This window comes from Haemaphysalis longicornis, unplaced genomic scaffold (assembly GCF_048455015.1).
Source record: "Haemaphysalis longicornis isolate Haplotype H1 unplaced genomic scaffold, Haemaphysalis longicornis Haplotype H1 scaffold_1, whole genome shotgun sequence".
Lineage (NCBI taxonomy): Eukaryota > Metazoa > Arthropoda > Arachnida > Ixodida > Ixodidae > Haemaphysalis > Haemaphysalis longicornis.
In genome coordinates, this window is record NW_027526203.1 from 299,301,252 (window position 1) to 299,326,860 (window position 25,609).

General features: G+C 47.2%; 1 protein-coding gene across 2 annotated transcripts in view; it reads right to left on the reverse strand.

Moving 5' to 3' along the window:
• The window catches only part of LOC144148956 (inactive dipeptidyl peptidase 10-like), a 541,623-nt gene extending 523,370 nt beyond the window's left edge, over positions 1-18,253 (reverse strand). For both annotated transcript variants that reach the window (XM_077680484.1, XM_077680480.1), the window contains exon 1: positions 18,116-18,253. In XM_077680484.1, coding sequence (XP_077536610.1) covers positions 18,116-18,238 — 123 coding nt within the window. In that variant the 5' untranslated portion in view covers positions 18,239-18,253. The remainder of the gene's footprint in view (positions 1-18,115) is intronic.
• Between the last annotated feature and the right edge of the window lie 7,356 nt (positions 18,254-25,609).

Here is a 25,609-nt window from a genome sequence, read left to right on the forward strand (position 1 = left end):
GAAGACAAAATACAAGTTTGGTTTATTAGAAAGGCTGTTTTGTCCCGATAAAAATGATACCGATTTCATCGCAAACTTCCAAAAAATAACAGAGATATTAGAGGAAACCTGTGGAGCTGTGGCGACTCGCTAGCCCGTTTCCAGCAACTTTTCTATGACGTCACAGAATCTTGTTTGGGCGATTGACGGCGGCCGAACTAATCAATCGCCAGGACACATGACTGGACGATTGTAGTGGGGCCGCTAGTTCCGTTTGATCGAATCACTTGAATGCTAACGTGCACCTAACCCACTGAAAATTATGTTTTTAGTGCTGGCCCATATGACGTCACTCGCGCCGATAACACGTCGCTATGGCGCAAAATTTGAAAGTTCTGAAGTATTTCTTGCGTTTTCATCGGTTAAAAAACGTCTTTCGTGGCCGGAATGGAGCTGAGTTAGGTACTGAAGTATAACTCTTTAAAGTTAAACAAAGTTGTATTTTCTCTTCATGGACCCTTTAAGCACCGTCTGAGTCATGTGCATGCAAGCAGACGCAAACGGTAGCATGTCTTTTCTGGAAAGTTTTCCTACTCTTTGATGCCGAGGAATGCGAGCCGATGTCATCTTACTTTATAAACTTATTCATGGCGGTATTTTGTCTGACGACCTGGTTACACTTATCAATGTCAAAGTGCCGAAAAAACGTTTCCGAATCTTTCGGGCTTTCAGAACGGATGCTTTATGTAGACGATGTTTGCCTACATGCAGTATACAACGTTCATATAATGACAATTCCGATCGTATTGATTTATTTGGAAGCTTTTTTTGTTGTTGTTTTATGATTACTTGAGCACTGCTGTAGCATAAGCGCTTCTCTGTTCTGATTGTAAATTTAAGTGCCGTATTTCACTGTCTTTAATATGCGTCTATGATGTTTTTGTTTGCTTGTTTGTTTTCAGTTTCCCTCGCTCCTTAATATCCGAATAAACTGTTTCTGTCTTTCTAGTTCTAAGTAATAGTGTTTTTCATCTTACTGAAGATGCCAGCGAAATAAAAAAAAAAATACCACGTAACATTACCGGTTGCACGTCGTTATTGCAGTGCTCCGAACCATTCCTCGTACAAACAATCATAGGTACACAGCCGCTTAAAAAGCGACAGGGCGGATGACGAATTTGTTGCTTCTGGCCGCAGAAGCAATAACCGCTGCGTCTGCTTATCGCTATGACGAACTGAACCGAGAGAAGCACATCGCTGGCGCAAATGGCCCAGTCAACGCCTACATTGCTGCCTTGGCGGCAGCGCGTCTATGGCAGTTTGTGCGCGGAACGTTTGAGAGCACTGCATTCAAGACGCGCAAGCCGCCATGCTACGTGGCGTTTTTTTTTTTTTTGTATTTCGCGGGCATCTTCAGGGCGGTGAAAAACACTAATACTTAGTAGATAGAAAGAGAGAAACTGCTTTAGGATGTTTTCGAACCGTTCTGCAACTTTCTAATTGGGATTTTTTTCCTAGATTTGTTGGCTCAAAAGTTGGCTAATTAAAATTTAATAATAATCGAATTAAGCAAAATACAAGAAATAGCGTGAGACACTACATACAAAAATAAGCAACATCCATTTGGTCGTGTCATCTTAGGGTGTATCGGCATATTTTTAAACTCCGGCTAAAGTTACCTGAAAGACCTATATATATATATATATATATATATATATATATATATATATATATATATATATATATATATATATATATATATATATATATATATATATATATATATATATATATATATATATATATATATATATATATATATATATATGGTTAGGAAATGAGGGGCTCGTTAGGAAATACAGAAAGAAATGAGGGCAGTCTACAACGCCAAAGAGGGCATAGGGGAATGGTTGGACTATTTTTTGTTTACAGTTAGTGAAATTATATATTTTTTTATAATTTTGAAGAGAAAAAGAAAGAAAAACACGCGCCCAGAGTGGGGACCGAACCCACGCCTTTCGATTTGATCTCGAATGCCTTACCAATTCGGCTATCTGGGCGACTGTGTTATCCTTCACTTTCAGGGGTATTTATATTTACTACAACTATATCTGACGCTTGAGGGTGGTAGCCAGCTCGGTTCGGTCCCCACTCTGGGCGCGTGTTTTTCTTTCTTTCTTTCTCTCTTCAAAATTATAAAAAATATATATATAATTTCACTAACTGTAAACAAAAAAATAGTCCAACCATTCCCCTATGCCTTCTTTGGCGTTGTAGACTGCCCTCATTTCTTTCTGTATATATATATATATATATATATATAGCGAATCAGAATAGGAAATGAGGGTTGAAATAAGGGTTGGCAGTCAAGAAAACCTCGGAAAGCAAAGGAGAGGATGTGGTAGGCCATTGAAACAGATAAATAACTTGGAAAGACAGAAAGAAAGTGGAGGAAAAAATGCCCGCCGGGTGGGATCCGAACCCACGACCTCCAGAAACCGGTCTAGTGCGATCACCACTACGCTACCAGCGGGGCTATTTTTCCCTCCACTTTCTGGGGTATTTATGCTAAGGTATTTTTGTTTCCTGCGCTTGGGGGTGATAGCCAGCGCCACTCGAACTACTCGGCGTGAAGGGGACCTTCTTTTTAAGGTAAGTAGAGACAGAGACACACGAGAAAAACATTAAAAAATAAAGTTTATTGACGTTACAGAAAGAGGACTTCCGTCTTACCCTAAAGAAAGGAAGCTTCCTGAAACGTCAGTAAAACTTTTATTTTTTAATGTTTATCTCGTGTGTCTCTGTCTCTACTTACCTTATTTTTTCACGCTCTGTGCGAGTTTTTGTTTCCATACTATATATATATATATATATATATATATATATATATATATATATATATATATATATATATATATATATATATATATAGTGGTGTGTGTGACCCCTGGAGCTGAAATTGGTTTCTGGAGGTTGGCGCTAAAGAAATTGCAAAAAGGTTGCCTAACATACCCTGTTACAATGAGCGCCCGACAGCTTTTCTTTTAGCTAGGTTCGTTGACGAGTCTCCTACCGATGCCGAATGTGGCGCATACAACCTTTAAATCGGACTCACTGCAGCTGTACTTGTTGCAGAATGCGTGTCCACGCCGCTGCAACACCGAGTTCACAGAAGATGAAGGTCAACCGAGACTCCGGACGAGATTTCTGATGTACGTCGCTATGGAACGCGCGCCCGAAGGGTTGGCAGTTCTCTGAACGCTTTTTGCGGACGCCAGCCGGGTGCCCCTTTTGCGGCTGCCACCCGGGTGGGTTCTTTCGCCAGTGGAAAGCAACGCCCTCGCGTTAAAAATTGACGGCCAAAAAACGTTTTGGTGTTTACAAGCATATATGCTTCACTTGTAAAAAGTTGCCTTTGCGGAATGGGCTCAATTACCCGGTGTAGTAAGTATGACTTCAGTAGTTTAGAGTTGGCGTAGCTTACTATGTTTGGCCATACTCCTAGCAAATGTCATCTTCGATGCACATGCGAAGTAAGCGCACATACGCTCTGCGCTCGTGCGTGCCAGGGCGTCTGACAAACAGCCTCATTCTTTTCCTCGTTTGCGTTGCATAACACTTCTGGTGCGCGCACGACGGATTCGGCGGGCGCTCACAGGTTTCCGTGGCTGGCGTGCTTTGCAGATCGTTTGCATGCATCGACCGCCAGACGTGATGGGCAAACAAGAGCACGTTTTTCTTCGCGTAACTGAAGGGCAGCGCCGACATCAGCAATGCAGGTGCGCTCCAGTGGCCGTTGTGGAGGAGGAAACCCCTTTTCAATCTTGGCGACGCTCAAGGCGCCGTGCTCTGGCCGTTCAGCTTTAATGCAAATGAAAAATGTGAGCGTGATAATTTGAACGGCTTCGTAAACTCCAGAAAGGACTCGGACAGTTCCTCCACAATTCAGGGCGCCTGCGTCGTGACGAATCCCAATTGAAAGAACCACTCGTCCTCATATCTTTCATTCCGCTCCTACCCTCCTTCCGTTCATCTTTTTTTCCCTCTCCACCTGCACCTCCCCATTTCATTTCCCACTGGAAAGTTTAATCTTGGCCCCTTTCAGCATGCGCCGCCTCGTTTTCACGCTCTTGTTCGTATGCAAGACTCAACTCAGCAGGCGGCAGCGCGGTGAAATTGAGTTGTAGATACCGCACAGGAAACATATTGAGCACTTTAATGCGGCGTGTAGTTTGCGCGGCGTTCGGCTGCCGGCTTATATTGAGTTTGCCTCCATCGCCATAACTTCGTTTCGATTATTTGATTTTTTACCGCTCTTACTGCATGCGAGAAAGGTTGTCACGTAAGTGAATTGAGCAAAAGGGAAAACTTCCTCGCTGGGCACGGAAACCTCCCGCTATGCATAAGGGCATGACTTAAGTGGACCCGCAGTTGTGGAGCCGCGGCCAGAACGGCCGGTGCTCAGCCAAACGTCGATGATTTCATTTCTGGTCCTGGCGGCTGTATTTCCACAGAGGCAAAACCGTGAAAGACGGCCGCTCATCGCGTCTTCGTCGCACGTTCCCCGGATCCACATGCCGTAAATCAACCTTGAGCTGTCCACCACGGTGCCTCTATAGTCTACCGTTGCTTAACCATGTGAAAAGTAATTTGATACTGCAAAGGTTTCCAGTCTCGTTCTTACTAACACAATGTTGTTTGTTTCGAATGCAGCGGGTGTCTTATTTTGCTTCCGTATCGTCGGCAAGATGAACTTAGTGAACAGGTTGTCTACTTGTGATTCGCCTGATTAGCCAAAAAAAAGATGCGGCGAACTCGAAACTAAAGCGTGGCAAACTGTTCGCATGGCGACGCAGTGAAACATCCCCCTCGCGAGGGGCACGATCAAATGCAGAGCATTTCCGGGGGCGCACGACGTTAAGTAGTTTGCTTTACGTTAATGTTGTTGCACTTGTGGCAACTGCTGACGAGAGAGCGCTCGTCAGCAGTAAAATTGGCAGCATCGGCGTACGTTGAGTCCGACAGAGGGGTGAGAGTGTCCTTGAAACGTGCCTGGGCGCGCTATCGAATGTTGATCGCGCCGATAGCGAAACGTCTGAGCCGGGCATGCCGATGCGAGCGATGCGGACTACTACGGACGCCTAGAACGGGTGACATCGTGAGTTAAAGAAATGCTCTGCATTTAAAAGGATTCGTCCTAACGCCCCTTTCTTCATGAGTATACGTTACTGTACCAATGAGCAGCAGTGCTTAATACTTCTGAAGAGGAACTCGTCAGTAAGGAAAGCCAACAGACAAGAACGCCGATGATTTGCACGAGGGGAGTAGTTAACTTGTTTTTTTGCGCCAAAATAGGAGTTTCGAATTAGTAGTAAAGAAAGAAAAGGGGCAACCAAAGTTGCGCTCAATATGCAATCCGAACTGACAATTTCCGAATAACGCGGCCGCTGCTCAAACGAATTGCGCTGTGGAAGGGACTGGCGTGAAAAAAGAGAAGGACGGTAGTAACCACAGGAGTGAAAATATAAGTTTTGATGACCTGGTTAGTAATCAAACTAGCACATAGCATACGAATGTGACGTCATTGCGATAGTTCGAAAGACGGCCGATGTGAACGCATTGTTTTCGCTCTTCTTCCGCGATTTACAAATAAACTACGACTTTAGACCTGCAATCAATGGTGAAATAAGTAATTTCATGGGTTAGGCTACCGTATGCAGCCACCAATAGGAATTTAAAAATGTAGCTTTAGTGACAATTTAAGGCAAAATGGTTAATGCATGTGTCCGTGATGTTTTGCGTGCTACACGATTAGCAAATGTAGCGGAAAAGCTCGTATTCCCCGCACCTAAAAAAACTAAGCCGATTGTGGAAGCGTGTCAACGCTGACACACCGAAGGCAAGCGCATGCGCAAAAAAAGCATAGGACATGGTATGTTCTCTGCGTTGAAAAAGTCGTCTATGAAATCCCATTGTCGCCGTGTGGGCGTACTTATATCGGGCAGACAGGCGCTGCCCCAATGGTCGCCTGAAGGAGCGTGCCTACAACGTGAGCACGTCGACAAGTAGCGCTTTGGCAACACATTGTGCCCCCTGCGGCTGCGCTCCACTCTCACATGACTTCGCGATCCTAGCGCGGTATCCCGGACAGAGAGAGCGGGAAATCTTTGAAGTGTTTGAAATCAAGAAGAAAGGAGACGCGTGTTTTCGTGAGCCGTCGGTTTCACTTCTGGAAAAGGAAATGGTGTACTTGTCAAGAACATTTGACGCTGTATCGGCACGTGGTGGATTACGTTTTGTCGCGGGCTATCGTTTTTTCGATGTGGTATTTTTTCGTTCTTTTTTTGTTCTGTTTTGTTCTTTTTTCGTTCTTCTATCTTTTATTATATATATTGTTCCTGCTGCAATAAAAGGCTCAGTTGTTCGTCAGCACCTGTGGTTTGTGGTTCCTTACTTTTTCTTGTCTTTCGCGCTGTGTTTCTTCGTAAAACATCGAGAGATCTGGGGTGGTATTCTTAAGTTTTGTCTGTTTTGTGTCCGTTTCAAAAGTGTCTGTTTTCAGCGAGCCCGTATTGGCTAAAAGCGACCACCCGGATGTGACGCACGCAGGCACGGCGAAGATACTGCGTTGGGCCGTGGCCATAGAGCTTCATACTAATATATACTAGAGGGAAATCTGGCGCCACTGTCAAGGGGAGCCGCGCTTCAGCGAGCGTTCCGTCATGTACCCGGCAGGTACGTTCCACTTGTCCTTGGCATGGCTCATGAACAGGCTGAAACGTTGGCTATGGCTGCAAAAAAGCAACAATGTTACCGTAGATGGTTCATGAAATTTGTTTTGTTATTATAAAATTAAACCTCCAAATGTCAGTAGTTTTTTAGAAGCTTAATGTACGATGAACAAAAAAATGTTACTTTTTTTCGTTGATTTTGGCTTCGAGACAAAAAAAGAAGCCGTATGGCTAGCTAAGCCAAGCAGGCGAGGAACGTCGCTAGCAGCAATGGCGCCGCCCACGGCGGCCCGCGACTGCAGCGACATATTTCCCTCTAGTATATATTAGTATGAAACTCTATGGCCGTGGCTTCTCGGAGCAGATGATTTTGAGCAGACATTTTTTCATCACCTTGTTGTTGGCTCGCTGGCGGAACATGAGGTCAATAAGTAATGCTGAGCCGTTCGAAATGCCTGCAGAGGCATTCCGCCTCTCGAAGAGGACTGTGCGGTGGCTGTCCGACGAGCTAGCGGGGGCTTTCAGTCAGCGGTCGGTAAACTATATCGCTGTCGCGGCCCTCCGTGAACCGGTTAATCTACGCCGTCGCCATCACACAGTCACATTAAACGATCGTCTGCAAGCAGGATAGCTGCCGAGCAGACGACCAAAATTTCGCAAGCACTCCGCATGGACGTATAAAATTTCATTGGTACTTTACGAATACACATACCAGCTTAACGTTCGCAGACTTGACACGAAGCAGGCACGTCGTTGAGAAACGAAAATCCCGATCACTTACACATTTTTTTCCCTCGGAGAGCATCAGAGAAGTACCAACGCCGCAAAGAACCCTTCAAGGCTCTTGGAAAAGCTTGCGTCAGCATGCCGCAAGCGCGTCGACGCCGACATACATAGCAGGTTATTTTCTTTTCTTACACAGTCATTGTCACCTACATAAAAATTGTGGTCAAAGCGCGAAAGAACTGAGCAGTCGTAGCGTTGTTTACGCTTCACTGCCACAGGAAACAGCTGGCTGCAGCTTCCATCTTTCGACATTCTGGTGAAAAGTTTCAACTGCGTTAAATAAAAATCCTCTCATGTTTAGGTTTTCAAAATACGTTCAAATAGACACATAAAAGATAGTTTAAAATGGGTTTAGTTGCTTAAAATCTGTTTCATTGCGCTAAAGTCAACCAAATGCCCGCCTACAGCTGGAAGAAGAAGAAGAAACACATTTATTTAGGAGCACAGTCAGGTGGCGATGGTGGCCGCCGTTTTGGCGGCGACCCCGGCCGCCCGGGCGACTGGTGAAGCTTGAGCCTCCTGGTTTGGGCAGCGCAACGCCTCCTCCCACTGCTCACATGTGGTTATTTTCGGGTAGGGATCTTTCAGGCATCCCCACATAAGGTGGTGAATGGTGCCGAGGGACTGGCAGGCAGTACAGTCAGGTGAAAGGTATAGGGCTGGCTGAATTAGGTGTAATTTAGCGGGATTGGGAAATATGTTCGTCTGTAAAAGACGCCATGTGTGTTCTTGCTGGATGGTGAGTTGTGTGTGTGTGCCGGGGGATATACACGGCGGGAGAGGCGGTAATGGGTGGTAATTTCATTGTACGTGATCATCCGGTCTCTAGCGGATCTGGCGCCATGGTAGGGGAACGTGCTGGGCCCGGCTCGGATGGTGAGTTCTCGAGCCATAGTGTGGGCAACTTTGGCCAGCATGCGCCGGAGCCCAGATGATTTCTACGGGGGACGTTGGGGGTGCTTGTTGGAGAATTTTGAGTGCCTGAGGCGAAATAAAGCCGGAGGGGAAATTTTGAACTGCCGTTTTAGAATCGGTGATGATTGTGGAGGGGGTCGGCTTTTGCGTTAGCGCTAATGCTACCGCCGCCTCTTCCGCTGTGACTGGGTTGGTGGTGCGGATGGTCAGGAACCTGACCGCTGTACCTGATTGCGCTGAACCTGATTGTAAGGGCAATGGGAGACCATTGAGAAGGCACCATGCCGCCGATATTCGGCTGCGTCGACGTAATGGACGTCATGTTTGTCGCGGTATTTTTTATGTAAGGCTTGTGCGCGTTACGAACGCCTTTTGGTGTTGAATTGTGGATGCATGTTTCTGGGTATAGGCTTGATAATTAAGTTAGAATGAATGTCGTGAGGGAGTGTGGTTTTGTCTTCTGGGGGGTCTAGAGGGGAGATTCGTAACCTCTGGAGAATATGAGCGCCAGTGGTAGTTTTGAGAGTCTGGTGATTTGACTGACGAGATGAGCCTCAATGACTTCTTCCGCGGTGTTATGCTCACCTAGAGCTTCGAATTTGGCAGTGGAAGTGCTGAGGGGCAGTTGTAGCGCTGCGTTATAGGCTTTTCTGAGTATGAGGTTGACTCTATTAAGCTCTTTTTTAGATGGGTTTAGATATGGAAGGGAGTAGGTCAGCTTGCTAAGGACAAAGGCTTGAAGGAGACGGAGGCGTTCGGTTTCCTAGAGGCCTCTGTGTCTATTGGTAACTTGTCGAATTAAACCTATCGTTTGTGTGGCGTGTTGTTCGAGCTGGCGTATGAAGTGAGTATTTGCTCTGTTATGTTGGATGTTTAAGCCCAAGATTTTGATTATTTCAACCTTCGGGATGGGGTCGCCTCGCATGTGTATGTGGGCATACCGGAGGGGGGGGGGGGGGGTGAGTTTTGCGTTTTTGGTGGGAGTATGAGCAGCTGGGATTTGGTTGGCGAACAGATGAGACCCGTTCTACCAGCCTCTTCTATCACTCTTTCTACTCCTCTTTGTAGAGTGCTCTCAATTTCAGCGTCGCTGCCTTTGTTGATCCAAAGTGTAATGTCGTCGGCGTACAAACCAAAATTAAGATTAGGGGTTTGTTGGAGTTGTTGGGGGACGGTTAAGATGGCGAGATTAAACAGTAAAGGGGAAAGGACGGCGCCTTGTGGCGTGCCTTTTGAAGGGAGAGTCAAGGTGGTGAAAGTGATATCGGCGATTTTTGTAATAGCTGTCCTGTTCGTGAGAAAACTTCGGATATAATTGTATGTGCGTGATCCTGGGCCTATGAAGTGTAAGCCTTTGAGTATCGCTGTGTGTGAAACATTATCAAAGGCTTTAGTTAAATCTGATGCTATTATAGCAGCATTGTCATGTTTATGCTGTAGCGTGATTATGTCGTGGGACAGTTGAAGAAGAATGTCCTGTGTGGATAGTTTAGTTGGGGAACCAATCATTGTGTGAGGAAGGAGTTGTTTGTGCTGTAAATGCTTGACGAGTCTGTTGTGTATAATGTGTTCCATGAGCTTTCCGAGGCAGGAGGTGAGTGAGATCGGTCGGAGATGTTTAAGCGTGAGTGGTTTTCCTGGTTTGGGGATAAATGTGATTTTTGCGTGTTTCCAGGATTGAGGTAAAGTGCCTTGAGTCCAATGGTGATTAAAGAAGCTCGTGAAGGCTGTAATAGAGTTATCATCTAGATTCCTTACCATCCTGTTGGTAATCCGGCCTAGGTCTAACTTTAAGGATAGCTCCCCTAACCTCTGCTTCAGAAATCTCTTTATCTAGTTCAGGGTTGTCTGGGCCGGCGTAGGTTGGAAGTGTATCATGGGTGCCATCAGGTAAGTATGTGTCTATGATTTTGTTTAGGAGCGTTGCATCAGAGCCTTGGTAATTTTGAATGGTGTGAGTAAGCCTGCTGAGATCAAAGTGTAGTATTGAAATTACAACTGGAAGTACGTCACGATGAAAGGGACGCTAAACGGACGTTTTTAAAATGGACAAATTCCAGAATACTGCCCCTGTTTCCAGTTTAGCCCACTGATCTAGTTATCCTTTTAAGACGTCTCTCTACCAAGGGAACGCCAGATACTCATAATGAAAACGTAACTGTTTGGCACTAGAAATGCTAAGCATAAAGGGGCCCTGTAATAAACTCTATTTTTCTTGCCTTCGTGCCTGGCAGTACTAGACTTATCGCAAGCACGGTACGGAAATTCGTTATGTGTTTGTCTCAGCCGATACCTTTCTTATTGTCTTTTTTTAATTTACTGCGATTTTGTTTAAAGTGGCCTTTATTGCTGCAACTGCAGTCATTGACGATTTATAGCGCTGATATTGCTTGTGTGATGTCACTCAAGCACACAAAAAATGTCCGGTCCCGAAAGAGAGAAAATATTTATCCGATGAGCTTCTAAGTTATCTTATGTCTGTTGAGAAGTAATAGTTGTCTTAGATATTTTATGGCCGATTTATCTGAGGACTGTCCGCGCTTATTTATCGGGCTCTAAAAACGTTTCTTATGTTGAAAAAAGTTGAAAAAAGTAGAAAGAGTGTTTCACGGGCCCTATAAAAGCAGGCGCAATAAATGACTCTTCTGTCGTTGCGTGCCTTGTTGAGTCCACAGAAACTTTGCTTGCATTGTTCTTCCTCCGCCGGCTCACCATACCCTTCACCACCGCAGTTCGGTGCCCGGCTGCGGGAACACAAAACTTACGTAACCACGCATGTCTTCCTTTTTTTTTTCCGAGTTTTCAGAAATTGGTTTTGGAGTCGATTTCAACTTGACCAGCCTTTTCCTAGACGCTGAATCCCACTTTGTTTTAAAACCATAAAACATAGATAAACCAATTTATGATACCCTTCGGTGACGACACCGGAGAACGACGGATTGCGGGGCTCATTCCTATAGGCTGCGAGTGTTACAGTCCTGTCACTTTTTATGCGCCTTTCTGGAAAAGCTCCTGGCTTTTGTAGAGAGCCAAGTGCCTAAAAAGGCGTTCTGACATCGACAAAAAGCCAGGAAAACTTATGGAAAACGCCGTGGTAATAAAGCGCAAATTTATCGCCCCTTCAGCTTCCCGCTCGCCCCGATAAAATGCAGGGTTGCCATCTTGGCTCTGTTTACCAAAGCCGGCCAAATCGCACTTGCGCAGTTTGAAACAAAGCGAAGTGGATCGACGGGACCGCCATGCACGAATACTAAGGCAAGAGTCCAATTATGGAGCAAACGGGAAATTTTTGCGGCTTGAGCTGAATGAGCAGGCTTTCTACATCTGCGTTGAACAAGATTGCATCCTTTCTACTTTCCAATGCCTACTCAAAGTGCATAACGTGTAATTTGTCCCAAGGCTTTGACGGTTCCCCGCAAGGAAGGGAGTGAGGGGAAGGGGGGGGGAGGGGTGTTGCACAAATACGTGTATTGTAGCTTAGCTCACCTGCGGCGAGAAACGGCGTACATTTTCTCAGATTTACGGTTTGTGCGCACGTATCAGCGGCCTGGCGAATGGCAATAAATTGCACGTTTTAGCCCTTTAAGTACATCCCTGCCTTTTATATCGTGGCTACTGAGAAACTGAGGCCATCTGTTTTTTTTTTTTTTTTTTACATCGAAAATCGAAACTTTATAACACGCGCGGAGAGACAACTAGATGAGGGCCCTGCGAAATTCCGCATGACCGGTTGTACATATCGCCTTTCTCGATTCCTAAACACTGCACGGAGATGTTTGAGAAGGAACAGATACTTGAGAAGGAACAGAGAGGGAACAGAAGGAACAATTGCGGACATGGAGTGCATATTCGCAGCAGTAACTTTTGCTCCTTAGGACATACCCAAACATGTAATTCACAAATAACATCACGTTTGCCGTAGAAAATAATTTATTAACACGCAAAATTTTATTAACGCGAAAAAGCCGTTTATGTCTCATTCGAAGGCACCCTTAAATGACCTTGTCGACGGAAACACGCAGTCAGGACCGCACAATATGCATCACGTGACCCTAGGAAGACCGAAACGAACCAAAGCATGTCCAGCCGAGTGTAAGAGATAATTAATGATTACCAGAATTAATCAATGATTGATTAGGTGGACTAAAGCAGGGATTATGGTGGATTAAGATAGATTAAGAAAGATTAGTGTGGATTACAGTAAAGATTACGCCGGATTAAAGGGGCACTGATACAAAAATTTTGCATCTTGGTTTTTTTTTTTTTTTTTTTTTTTGCGATAAGTAGCTAGTGACCTCCTTATCACTTGTATAAACCTCATTTGCTTCAGCGTGCGACGGTTGTTTAATTAAAGGCCTTTTCAATGCGGCCAGTCGTAGTTTTCGTTTCAGTGGGTGCCGCGAAACGATGGATTTTTTTGTGAACAAAGCTGACCACGTGACCGTTGGAGGGATATCACAGAGCAGAGCTGCCGTAGCACTGTCGAATCGGCGTCGCCGGCAGTTTCTGCGAATGCCCCCACTGATCTCGTGATCCGCTTAATTAAAAAGCGACCGTGGGCGTGACGCAGGCGCTACGAGTGCAAATGCTGCCGCGGCTAGAGAACGACGCGCGACGCTCGAGACAGTGGGTGGCAAGACGCGCGCTGGGGGCAGCCGGCCGGTCTGCCTACAGGTCCGCCTACAGATGTGTTCGGTTTAGCACTGCGGCGGATATTCGATTGCCGTTCTCGTAAGCGGTGCAGATGACAATTTTTAATGCAACCCGCCATCGCATGTAAGTAAGTAAGTAAGCATTGTTGAATAAGGCGGACTTAGCCTTGCATAGCTGCCGGCAATTGCTCCGCCTAATCGTCCCCAATACCATACCAAAACTCTCAAAGTCATCACACCTCACTTAGTCCTAAAATAACAGACACACAATGTCACCACACCTCACTTAGTCCTGTCATCGCATTAACTCCTTTCTCATATAAGCTGCCATGGTTGAGACCTGAGTCCAACTTCGTGCAGCGGTAACAAGCTATCACTCGAGCTACCTGCGCCGGCCTGAGCCACTTCGCAGCTGTGGCCGCCGTCTGCACAGCGACCGTGCGGCTCGCTCAGTGGGCTTTCCGTGTCTCCGGCGCGTTATCCCGTCCAATGTAAATAAAAAGTAATAAAAATAGAGTGCCTGGAATCGCTGTAGAAGTTTCGTCGCGGCCAGCTGCCCGATGAGCCGACGAAATCACGGCGCCTCCGCCGCCAACGATCGGGTCGTTCTTTCTCGAGAGCAGAAGCTCCGCCCTCCGATTGGAGCGGCGAGCCGGCGAAAACGCCGGCAGTGCGGAAGCGGCAAACACAAACTCGTGACGTGTTTAGATGTTGTTTATTTACAAAATATCCAGGGGATGTCGATTGCGCGAGGTCCTCTGCTGGCTGCTCGGTTGCGTTTCGCACACTTTAAAATTGATTTTAAATATGTTCTAGGCTGTATTCGCCGCTGATATTTTGCCGATGATGTATGTGTGTTCACACCAATCTATATTCGAAGTTATCTCGCCTTCAAAATTTTGTGTCAGTACCCCTTTAAGGTGGATTAAAATGGAGAAAGGTGGACTTACGAAGGAATTAAGGTAGGTTAACGGTAAAGGTGGGTGTGAGCGAACGCTAGAAAAGCACTGTTAAGGCAAAATAGGGAGACGTTAAAATAGCGTGACTGCTCTTTCGATGGGTGAGCGTGTCCTGTGCTTTTTTTTTTTTCCTTTGTCCTGTCCGTTTTGCGCTGGGAAGATGAACATTTACCTACTCACGCGTCTTTTAACGTTACCCGTAAGAACAGCACAGCCGGAAACGGAACCTCTCCGTGGACGGTGGACGTAAGTGTCGCCAGGCTTTCGCCCTCAAAGCAGGTAAGTAGACTTATGTGCTCCGGGGAATTTTTTTTTTTTTTTTTTTTTTGAAAGCTAGCCGTCCTGAAATGTAGGAAAGTCGTACGAAACTTTTCGTCGTGTGATTCTGTCTGTCGAAAGCTGGACCAGCTACCATGCAATAAACGTGATTTATCTAGCCTTCTCGCGTCGCAACCTGCTCGACAGAGTGCCCCAGTGAATCCCTGGTTTGGTGACGTGGTTTGGCATCTTACTGCAGCGCAGCTATTTGTGACGTGGTTTGGCAGCTTACTGCAGTGACGTGGTTTGGCAGCTTACTGCAGCGCAGCTATTTGTGCCACACGCGCAGGATTTTCTTGACACAGTGGGCACGAATAACCTGGTTACGTGATTCGGTCATATGACTGACTCCTCACCTTGTGTACCCCCAGTCTGCGCCTCAGCCAGAGATGCGTAGGAGTATGCAGGTGCAGGAGTGAGACGTTTGGTGCACGGTGACAGGGGGCGGGGATGCAGTATTGTCAGCGCGGTCGGTCTCCGCCGCTCGTGCAGTGATCCCTATTTACAGCCGCGGGATACGTGATATGGGATACGGGGGATAAGATGTTGCTTTTACATTGCACGCTCGAAGCGACCATTGCAACCAGTTTTTCTTGTGCTTCAGTTTCCGCGAGTGCCGAAGGAAGATATCAATAGTGCAAAGAAAACTCTGAACTTCAACAGACGAAGAAAACAAACCTTCAGCGGGGAAATCAAAACTGGGCATCATGAGCGGCGCACGGCCAATTTTTAGCCTAGGCCAATATTTTGTGCAACCTTAAAAACAAGGCATGTTGGAGGGGATCCGAGACAAAGGTAAAAAAATCCGTACACACATTGAGAGGCGCTGACGGAGCAGCGTCTGTCCCGTTACTGTCTCTTTTTGCTGTAGGCTTTTCTGTTATTTTATTGGCGCGAAGTATTAATCAGCGTGAATGAAAGTGTACGCACAAAAATTATTTACAAATTCCAATATTTACGATTACGGGCCACATAGGATACCTGCAAGTCTTTCGAGTGAGAGGCAACTATGAGCAATGCGAGAGTAGAGGATAGCTCTGCCGCGGTACTTCAACGGTCGACGTATCGAACACGCTGTCTCTCGCATCGAACGCGCTCACTAGTTGGTTCGAAGCGGCTAGAGAGGAAGCCAGATGAAGGAATGCGGCTGTGTTCACCAAGCTCTCTGCCGAATAGCGGGACAGCGTTCAGCAAAAGATTGGCAGGGTAAGGTCACAGAAAAAGTAGAGGGTCCTCTCACCAAGGGAACTGGTATTTCGCGTGAGCGTACTTTTTCTAATTGCTGTCGTCGTTGGTCAATCATTGTCTTATTATTTATCAAATTGTTCATCGTATTGCTTGTCTAATTGTTTTGCTTACGGCGCTGCCTTACAAGTGACTTATAACAGTTGTAAGTCAGCGGTGTGCGCGGTTTCCCTCCCTTTTTTTTTTTTTTTTGTTGTTCCACTATACGCGCTCTTTGAAAATGCCAATGGCAAAGCAACTAGTGCAACGCTGAAAGTTAGCACAATTAACTACGTTCATTATTCCGCGGTGACAGTTGCGCCGCTAACGTTATCTGTGGCGCTGGGCCAACCTTTATAGCCTAGCTTCATACACCCGCGATGCGAATCTCCAAGGTTAGGGCATACAGGACAAACGGGTAAAACTTGAAGTCGTTTCACCGAGGTGAATGCGAATGGTAGCGCTCGAGCAGAGGGAGTGCCGCTTGGCTATGCACGGTAGCAGACGACGCGCTTCGAACACTCCCGCCTGCAGCGCCACACACCGACAATCCTCAGTGTTGCCTACAATGCCTAGCAACGCCTTTTCTTGCTCGCGCGGCATCCTTTCCCTATATAATCTTGATTGAGAGGCTTCGCACTCAGACAGAACGAGGCTGCCTAGCGCCGACGGCTGCCGCCGACGCATGCCGATGGCTCGAAGCATTGGCATATTCGTTTTCCGATTGCACGGGCCTATGGTTGAAAGGGTTCATGCCTACGCGTCGCGAATCTTCAAAGTCGAGGCATACGCGCGCTCGCGTAAGAGGGAGGACGTGGCACACCTGCTAAACTCCCGGCGTTGCCCCAGCGAAGCAAGCAAGCATGCAAGTCTCTGACACTCTGGAAACTAGCAAATAAGCACGATAAGACAATGTGAGAATTGAGGGCATCGATATTTATGGCCCTAATATTATTCCTCTCAGCCTATTGAATAAAGCGGCGCATAAACCTTCATTGGTCAATGGGCACTGAGGTTCGCACATATTTTCGGCCTTTCTAGGAGTGACACCAGCAGTACTCGGGATTTTTAATAGTCAGATCGTTATGCGAGAACCGTCTTCCAGTAAATTCAAGACCCCTGTAACCTGGACTGAGAAAGAAAGCTTCGTTTCAGTAGAGCGTGGATGTGGAGTAAAGGCGGATGTGGATGTAGGATTGTACCACTAACGTGTTATTTCAGCTCCCCACATACTCATATACTATCCCAAGACACGAAATCATGCGAACTCTTGCCGGAATTCCTAGAGTCACTAAAATTTTGGTTTGCTTTAATCTCGCTTGAAGTCCCACAGTGAACTCCAGTTCTCAGAAAAAAAATTCGCATATTCCTTCTAGAGAAAAAGCCGGTATCTCGTACAAAGGCCACTGAAAGAAATAAAGCAAACTACGGTCGGCACAATTTGTTCCACTTTTAATTACTCAGCGCAAAAATATATTGTAGGGGATGTCATCAGAAACAAGTAATAAAGAATTACCTATGGAAGCAATGAGTAGTAGCGGCAGGAGTGGCAAGCGCTACTGCAATGAGGACCCACATTTTAATATTAGTTGTACTAATCGTACACCAACGGATGTTCTTAAAACACAATCGAAGCAAGTGGAACTGAAGATTCTAAATAAGAGCGGGCAAGCAGTAGTGAAGAAATCTCTGATGTCGGGGAAAGCGAGCGTGGCTTCCTACTTGCGAACGAATGAGAGTTTACGTTCGGACGCTACGCTGCATATTAGTACCAAGATCTTATACCAGTTAATACTAGTTGAATAGCCTGCTCGTGCATGAAGGATTTTGATGCGTCTTTCAGCGCGAATAAAAGTGAGCGTAGTCAATTAAAAAAAAATAGATTTGTTTGCATTTTCAAGCAAGTAATTGCCTGCAATAAGGAAGGCCGAGATTTTCCAATGTAAGGTCTTCTTGCAATGCAGAAAATATAGCACGTCACATAGAATAATGTGGGGTAAAAGGAGCTCTGTATGAAAATCATTATAAAGTGTTAATGATTGCAAATATGCATGTCATACGCGGTATTTTCGACGTCATAGTAGCAATGAAACCATACGCCAGCCTTGTGAGTATTCGCAACGGCAGCATTAAAAATATATGGTGCCACCAGGTATCTTTTTTTTCTGACAGGATTCCTCAATATTTTCCCGGACGTTGTTTTGCAAACGTTTATATAGCAAGGAAAGCCCCAAATGCGACTGCGGGCATCAGCGCAGACAACCTTAGACGGGAAATTGTTTCCCCAGTGCAGACGAACCTGGGGCAAGCATGAGGGCAGGAAAGGGGGGCGTTTCACGCAGATGTGTGTGTGGCGAAAATCGCGCACAAATCTGCGAGCAAAGCCCGCGTTCGTTTTGTTGCCCGCGGCTACGGCTGCCGAGCGAAGCGGCGAGATGAATCGGCGCGGCCGAAGAACGCCGGACATATAGCCTGCGTTCAGGGACGATTTCTCTTCCGAGAGGAAAGAAAATACCCGCGTGCTGTATAAACGAGCCGGGCCTAGACTCACCGAGAATTGTTCGGGCAGGGCAGGGTCCTGCGGCGAAGTTCTCTTGGTGCTTCCCGAGGTTGACTTGCGTTCTAGCCCGCCTTGGACCTTGCCAGGCACAGAAGTACCTCCAGAGTAATTCATGGCTAGGCTCGAGCGACTAAGCCGGGCACTTGCGGTGAGCGGCGCAGAGGCACGGCGATGGCTACTTTGAAGGCAATCAAAACAGTCAGTCCAAGCGGGAGGCCGTAGAGTACAACGTCGCGCACGCGGGCTGTCCTTCGCTCTGCGAGCGCTTGAGACTGCGTGGGCCCTGGCAAGCTGGCTTGCTCAAAAGAGGAAAAATCTTGTAGCTAACTTGTGGTCGCACTAACGCTGCTCTAGATGCCTTCGGCTCTTTTTCGTACGAAATGAAGTCACAACGGCGCTGGTTTGAAAAGACACGACGAGTAGCTATGTGTAGAAGGTACAGGGAAAGGTCATGTCAGGCGCACTCTCACTGCGCTGACAAGTTCGACAACATTCTTGGGCCACCGACTCGTGTTTCTCCTATGGCCACCCGAACGCATGCAGGGTCTATGGCGTTGCCATCATCGGCGAAACCGCTCCTGTTCTTCCACACACCCCGAGGCCATCGAAAGCGCGACGTTCGGCCTACAAGACGAAGGGGTACGTCAATCCTGCACATGCTCCGCCGAGGGGCAACTCTCACGCCTGCATGCGCGTTCTGCAGCCGGGGGCGATTTGACAGGGCGCCCACTGTCTTCGGACCCAGAAGCAGCGAAGTGTCTGCTCAGGCCAGGCACGTTCCACGCACGCCGTCCTTCGAAACTCGTGCCGCGTAGTCGAGGCGAAGGGAGGGGTCGGCCGCCGGCACACGCCACGGAGCGCAGCGGTGCGGCTCACTCGGGACCCTTGGCGCCGCGCGGTCGGACGACGTCCCTGGGGCGGCCGGCAGAGGAGGCACAGAGCGGCGCAGGCACATGTCCGACGGCGCGGCTGGAGGCGACCACGGTCCGCGCCGGACGCCGGCTTGTCCCGGCACAGACTGACGGTCCCGGCGATCGGCGCGCCGGGCGGCGCCCCCCGTCGACCACCACGACGCCGCGTGGGAGCCGCGCTCCCTCCGTCTCGCTGAGCGCCGGGACACCACGCGCTGCGCGAACACGGCGCGCGGCTTCCGGGGAAGTGCCCCGCGCTCGCGGAACAATGCTCGCCGACGAATATCTTGCCGAAACGGGCGATTTTTACCTTCGGGTGTGCTTGGCAATCTCGCCACGTAATGGCAGAGATATGAAAGCTTTGTATCTAAATCGAGATGTATAAAAATGCTTTTCCTGATATTTTTAAAAATGTTAGAACCGGCATGACTACGATCTAGCTTAGAAGTAAGATCGGCCAATTAATCAATCAATCAATAAGTCAGTCAGTGTGTCAGTTAGTCAGTCAGTCGATCGATCTATCTATCTTTCTATCTATCTATCTATCTATCTATCTATCTATCTATCTATCTATCTATCTATCTATCTATCTATCTATCTATCTATCTATCTATCTATCTATCTATTTTTTTTCTTTCTTTCTTTCTTCCCGTCTTCCTCCTTCCTTTTGTACTTTCCTTCCTTCCTTCCTTCTTTCCTTTCTTTCTTTCTTTCTTTCTTTCTTTCTTTCTTTCTTTCTTTCTTTTGAAAGCGAAGCTGTTAACAAATCGTTATTTTGCGTGTCCGCACTTAAAAATACCAAGAAAATTCCGAGCGCACATGAGTGCGTGCCTCGCGGCGACCGCCCAGCGTCCCCGGCGGCGTATAGGCGCTTCCTAGTCAGCACAGCCAAGCGACGCATGGTGCCATCTAGGGGCATGTTTGAAACTATGTTCACGTGCATGTGGCCCATGTGGCCCTCAATTTAATCGTTCAGAACCGCTTGGTCTCGTAGTGTAGCAGTTCCGCTCCTGCGAAGTAAACATCCTAACCCATGTTGAAATCCCGTTTCCGCTATTTTTTTTTTTTTCATTTTCAAGGGTTTGTGATATCTGAATATTAACATTTGTTATCACGCATATAATCTATTTATGACATCTTTATCCATTATAAATGAGATTTCGGGTATTTTCGTTGCCTTTTTTACAGTCTCAGCTACTGCTTCTTGCACGTTTTTGCGGGTTTTCCCCTTTTAGGTCGGTTTCGGCTATTTCTGACTAATATTTTTCTACACCATGGTTTTCAACCACTTCAGGTCAGTTTTGGCTGTTATTTATTTCAGTTCGGGTGGTTTTGTGTGCTTTAGGTACGTTTATGCTGTGATATAACCTCCATAAGCAAGCTCAGGAGACGGCTGGCTGTACTGACTAGGAAACGCATATACGCTCCCCGGCGCACGTTTGTCAAGCCAGCATACCCACTTAAGAAGATTGGGCAAGATTGGCAAAAAAAGAAAAAGAAAAAGAGAAACCGAAGCATTCGCCGTAATCGTGGCAACACTTGCTCGGAACGAGAAAAGCACGTCATAGCGTACGCCCCTCCAAAGTGATGTCCAATGATTCTCACTTCCAAAAAAATGAAGGAAGATCACACTTAAAGCAACAATGACGGAGTGAAAGTCGCTGCGGCAGCGAAGAAGAAGCAAATCGGCTCCAGTCGTGGACATAAACCGCCGTGATGGTCCTGAAGGTTGCATACGGCTTCGCTACCTTAAAGTCTCGCGCGTTGGTGGGTGCTTCCTTCATTTTTTTTTTTTTTCATTCTTTCTTTTCGCGCTACTGACAGAAATTACAGCAGTTTCATTTGTCATGCAAGGTGTCGCCATGGCTCTAGTTATCATTTACAACCAGCCATCTCCTCAGTGTGTTTAATCCTATTCTATGAATGGGGCGGTTTTTCAACTTCACTCAATGTTTCCGCCGGCATAATTCACAACGAAAGGTCGACAGTCGTCTCGAAGAATGAGTTGTGTACTCCTTGGCCCCATTTCACACGAGATTCTACACCATTTGACTCCATTGTTTTAATTAGGTTTTGGGAATGTACACTTCCACCACCAAGAGATGCGCTTTTACCCCAAATATAAAGATGATGGCAACGTTGATGCGAGGAACGAATGCGCCACCGGTGTTTACTGAACACCATCTATAAACCATCATTTACCTATCTTGAAGAGGCATTTATGTCGTTTGCTGTTAATCACTTGTTCAACCTTTAACAGTCTCCAGCAGGGTATTACGCAAGAGGAATGACGGAAAGGGGGAGTGGGGGGAACAACGACGAGACACATCATAATACAAAAGTGGTGGCACGAAGCTAAGCTACAATTCCAAAGACGCACACTATTAAACAAAAAACTAAACAAACTTTACCACTCTTCCTAAAGAAAGATGAGAGAGAGGCGCGAAAGCTTTCTCACATCAAAACTGCGTCACAAATGCGTCGAAACCTTCGCTAAAAGTGCGTCCGGTCGATCGGCAAGCCTTCAAAGACCCCAACCGCCAACTAAGAACGAACCCATGCGACGCTTTTTCGCGCACTAAGTAAATGCATCTACGAACGACCTAAATGTATATACCGATACGTGTTTTGTGACATAAAGGTATACATACTATTGTACTCCTTCTTCATGATCGATGCGGGTATTGTCTTATCTAGAACCGTTCCTTTTTTTTTTTTTTTTTTCGATTTTCAGGTTACCGTTTTGACAGCGTGGAAGCCCGGTTCCACACACGCGCCGTGTGTCCAGAGATGTTATCGGAGCTTTTCGGTCGACTGATCGGTCTATAGGGAAATGCATTAGTTTTTTTTTGACAGGAAGTCCTCGGTCCCACCGAGAAAGCTTTCGCTTTAAAACCCAGAAAGGTAAAAAGTGCAAGGCACAGATGCTATAAAGGAAAAAACAATCAAAGTGAGCTAGCAACAGTTTTTTTTTTAATAATTACTTAGATAATTCATAATCATCAGCCTAAGCCTGGCTGTGTCCACTGCAGGACGAAAGCCTCTTCCAAAGATCTCCAGCCATGCCTGTCGAGTGTAGCTGAGTTCGGCTGAGTGCTAGCTGAATTTAAATACCAATTAGAGACTTCAAATTTTGGGAGTGCATTTCTATCATGGCGTAGGGGCATACTAGCGCTTAATTTTCTTCATCACGTGTGTTGCGAAGCGGAGGGGAACAGAGGAAGGGGTGGGAGGAGGAAAAGTAGTTAATTATAACAGATAACATGGACTCCAAGACTGAACTGAACCAAGACTGAATTGAACTGAAGAAACCTCCACTGTATTCATCATGTTAGTTGCGAGAGCGGAGGGGAAGAGCATAAGGAGTGAGAGGGGGACAAAAGAGAGATGGTTAGCTGTAACAAGTAACATGGGCTCCAACAAATATTCCTCCACCGTGGCTCCAACAAGAGGCGGGTGGTTACACAAAAAGTCGCGCGCTTTCCCAACAGATGGCGCACAAGCTACGCGAACGCGGGAGAACTGACTTGAAATGAACAGAGAGAGAGAGAGAGAGGAAAACTTTATTGAGCAGTTATATGTGTGGGGATGGCTTCTTAGTCCAGAAGTCCAAGCGTTGTCTTTGCACGTTCCGCCCTCTCCGTCAGCATGACCTGATCGGCGAGGTGTGCGCTGGACAGCGCTGTCTCCCACTGCTCGAGGTTGGGGCTAGGGAAAGGGGGTGGCAAGTCCGGGTTTTGGCTACATTCCCAGACTACGTGATATAGGGAGCCTGATTTTCCACAGAACTTGCATTGAGGTGGATGCTGATTGGGGAATTGCATATGGAGCCGGACTGGGTGAGGGTACGTGTTTGTTTGAAGTAAGCGAAGTGTCGAGCCTTGTTTTTTACTTAATTGTGGGTGAGGTGGTGGATAGACTCTACGTTCTAGCCGGTAATGCTGGGTAATGTTACGGTAAGTCACAACAGGGGTGGGGTCAGGTTCTCCTTCCAGGGCCTGGTGGGCGAGTGCGCAGGCCGTCGCGTGGGCGAATTCGTTGCCCGCGAGGGAGGAGTGTGCCGGCGCCCAGACTATCGTGACGTGCCGTTTCGGGGGGTTTGTGCTCAGGATGCGGTATGCTGCGGGGGTCACCGATCCAAAAGTAAATCTTCTGCAGGCCTGCTGCGAGTCAGAAATTATCGTCGTTGCCTTGGTCTGGGTTATGGCAAGCGCTATGGCCACTTCTTCTGCTTCTTGAGGGTTACTTTTGGGGATGGTTGCGCTGGTGAGGCATTTGTCTCTCGATGTTACTACTGCCACCATTGCTCCCTCATGGTTACTGTTTGCTGCGTCGGTGTAAACCGTCCCGTCATCTTTACCGTAAATTTTCTCTAGAGCTTCGGCCCTGGCCTGTCTTCTGCCTGCATGATGTTCCGGGTGCATATTGCGGGGAATTGGTTTAATGTGTATGTGCTGCCTCATATCTGGCGCAAGAGTTCGGGGATGTAGCTGCCCTTGAGGCGTCCATTGAAGTTTCGTCAAGAGCTTTCTGCCTGCAAATGTGAGTTCGAGTCTTAATTTTTGGCTGGAGAGGTGTCCTTCGATTAATTCTGATGCGGTGTTGTGAATGCCTAATTTGAGTAGTCGAGCAGTCGAAGCGCTCGTGGGAATACCCAGTGCTTGTTTGTAGGCTTTCCGTATAATGACGTTGAGCTGCTCCTCCTCAGTTTTGGTCAGAGTTACATACGGGGCCACGTAGATAATGCGCGATAGAATGAAGGCCTGGACCAATCTGGTGGTGTCCTCCTCTTTCATCCCTCTTTGTCTGTTCTGCACCCTGCGTAACATCTGGGTGACCTGTTCGGCGGTAGTCTTTAGTTTCTGAATCAGTTCCTTGTTCCTTGTGTCCGCCTGGATATCAAGTCCAAGTATTCGTATCGCCTTTGTAGGCCTGATGGGATGGCCTTCCAGTGTGACTTGGATGTCGTCTTTGTCTTTCTTTGTGCGTCGTCTGCGTACGACAAGAAGTTCAGATTTTTGCGGAGCGCATATTAGTCCGCACTCTTTGGCATACTGATTGACGGTATCAGTTGCCTGTTGGAGTGTGTCTTGGAGGCCGCCGATCGAATCTGTGCCCGTCCAGATAGTAATATCATCGGCGTAAAGGCCATGCTTTATGTTGGGGATCTTATCTAGTCGTTTCGGCAGCTCTATCAGCGCTATATTGAAAAGCATGGGGGATAGAACAGACCCCTGAGGAGTTCCCCTGTCCCCAAGAGTAATTGGATCAGAGGAGACATCCCCTATCTTTATGACAGCTTGGCGGTTGGAGAGGAAATCGGCAATGTAGTTGTACGTCCTCTCTCCGCAGCCTGTTCTTGCCAGGTTATTGAGGATTGCGTTGTGCGCCACGTTATCAAACGCTGCCTTTAGGTCAAGGGTCAGTATGGCCCGGGGGCAGTGTCTCGTGGCCGGTACGAGTATGTCCTCCTTGATTTGAATGAGGATGTCTTGGGTGCTCAGGTGTTTTCTGAATCCAAACATCGAGTTGGGAATTTGCTGGGTTTCATCGAGGTATTGCTGAAGTCGTAGAAAAATGACCCTCTCCATGATTTTCCCCACGCAGGATGTTAACGAAATCGGCCGAAGATTATCTATATGTGGTGATTTGCCTGGTTTCGGGATCAGTCGCACCTCGGCTGTCTTCCAGGAGGTGGGAAGCTTGCCTGTGCGCCAGAAGACGTTGAAATGCTCTGTGAGATCTTCTACAGCCCTGTCATCCAAGTTAGCCAACGCTTTGTTGGTGATTTGGTCTTGCCCAGGTGAGCTGGAACGCTTGCAGGCTGCAATGGCAGCTCGGACCTCGTAGACTTCAATGTCTCTGTCTAGCACGACATTGGGTGGACCTTCATAAGGGGGAGGAGCACCTCCTTTTCCCGGACGTAGGTATTTGTTCTTCAAGTCTTGAATGAGGTCATCCGTGGTTCCCTGGTACAAGTGCATAGTGCGTGCTAGGCTTCTACTGGTCTCTCCCTTGTTCTTGAGGGGGTCGATAAGGTGTCGAAGCAGGTGCCACGTTTTGCGAGTAGATAGTGTTCCCTGGAGGCTATCGCATAACGTAAGCCAATTCTCCTTGCACAGGTGGGCCGCGTACTCCGCCGCCTGCTTACTTAGTTGTGCTATACGTTTCTTAAGCCGGCGGTTGTGCCTCTGCTTCTTCCAGCGTCTGGTCAGGCTGTGTCTGGCTTCCCAGATGTGCAGGAGTTTGGAATCGACATGCGGTGTTTGGTATGTTGTGGCTATTGTTTTTGTGTTGGCCTTTACATCTCGTACAACACTCTCCGCCCACTGGTCGTAAGATTGTCCCTTCGAATGATCACGATCTTTCCTTTCTTTTCTGAATTTGTCCCAATCAGTTAATTTGGCTGTACCAATGTATGACCTGTAGCTCAAGCCTTTGATGAGGACTTGTATGATATCATGATCGGATCCCAAATTCTCCATGGTGTTGGTCCACGTGATGTCGAGTGAGCCTCGGAGTAGGGATAAGTCTGGGCTTGTGTCTCGAGAAACGCTGTTCCCTGTGCGAGTTG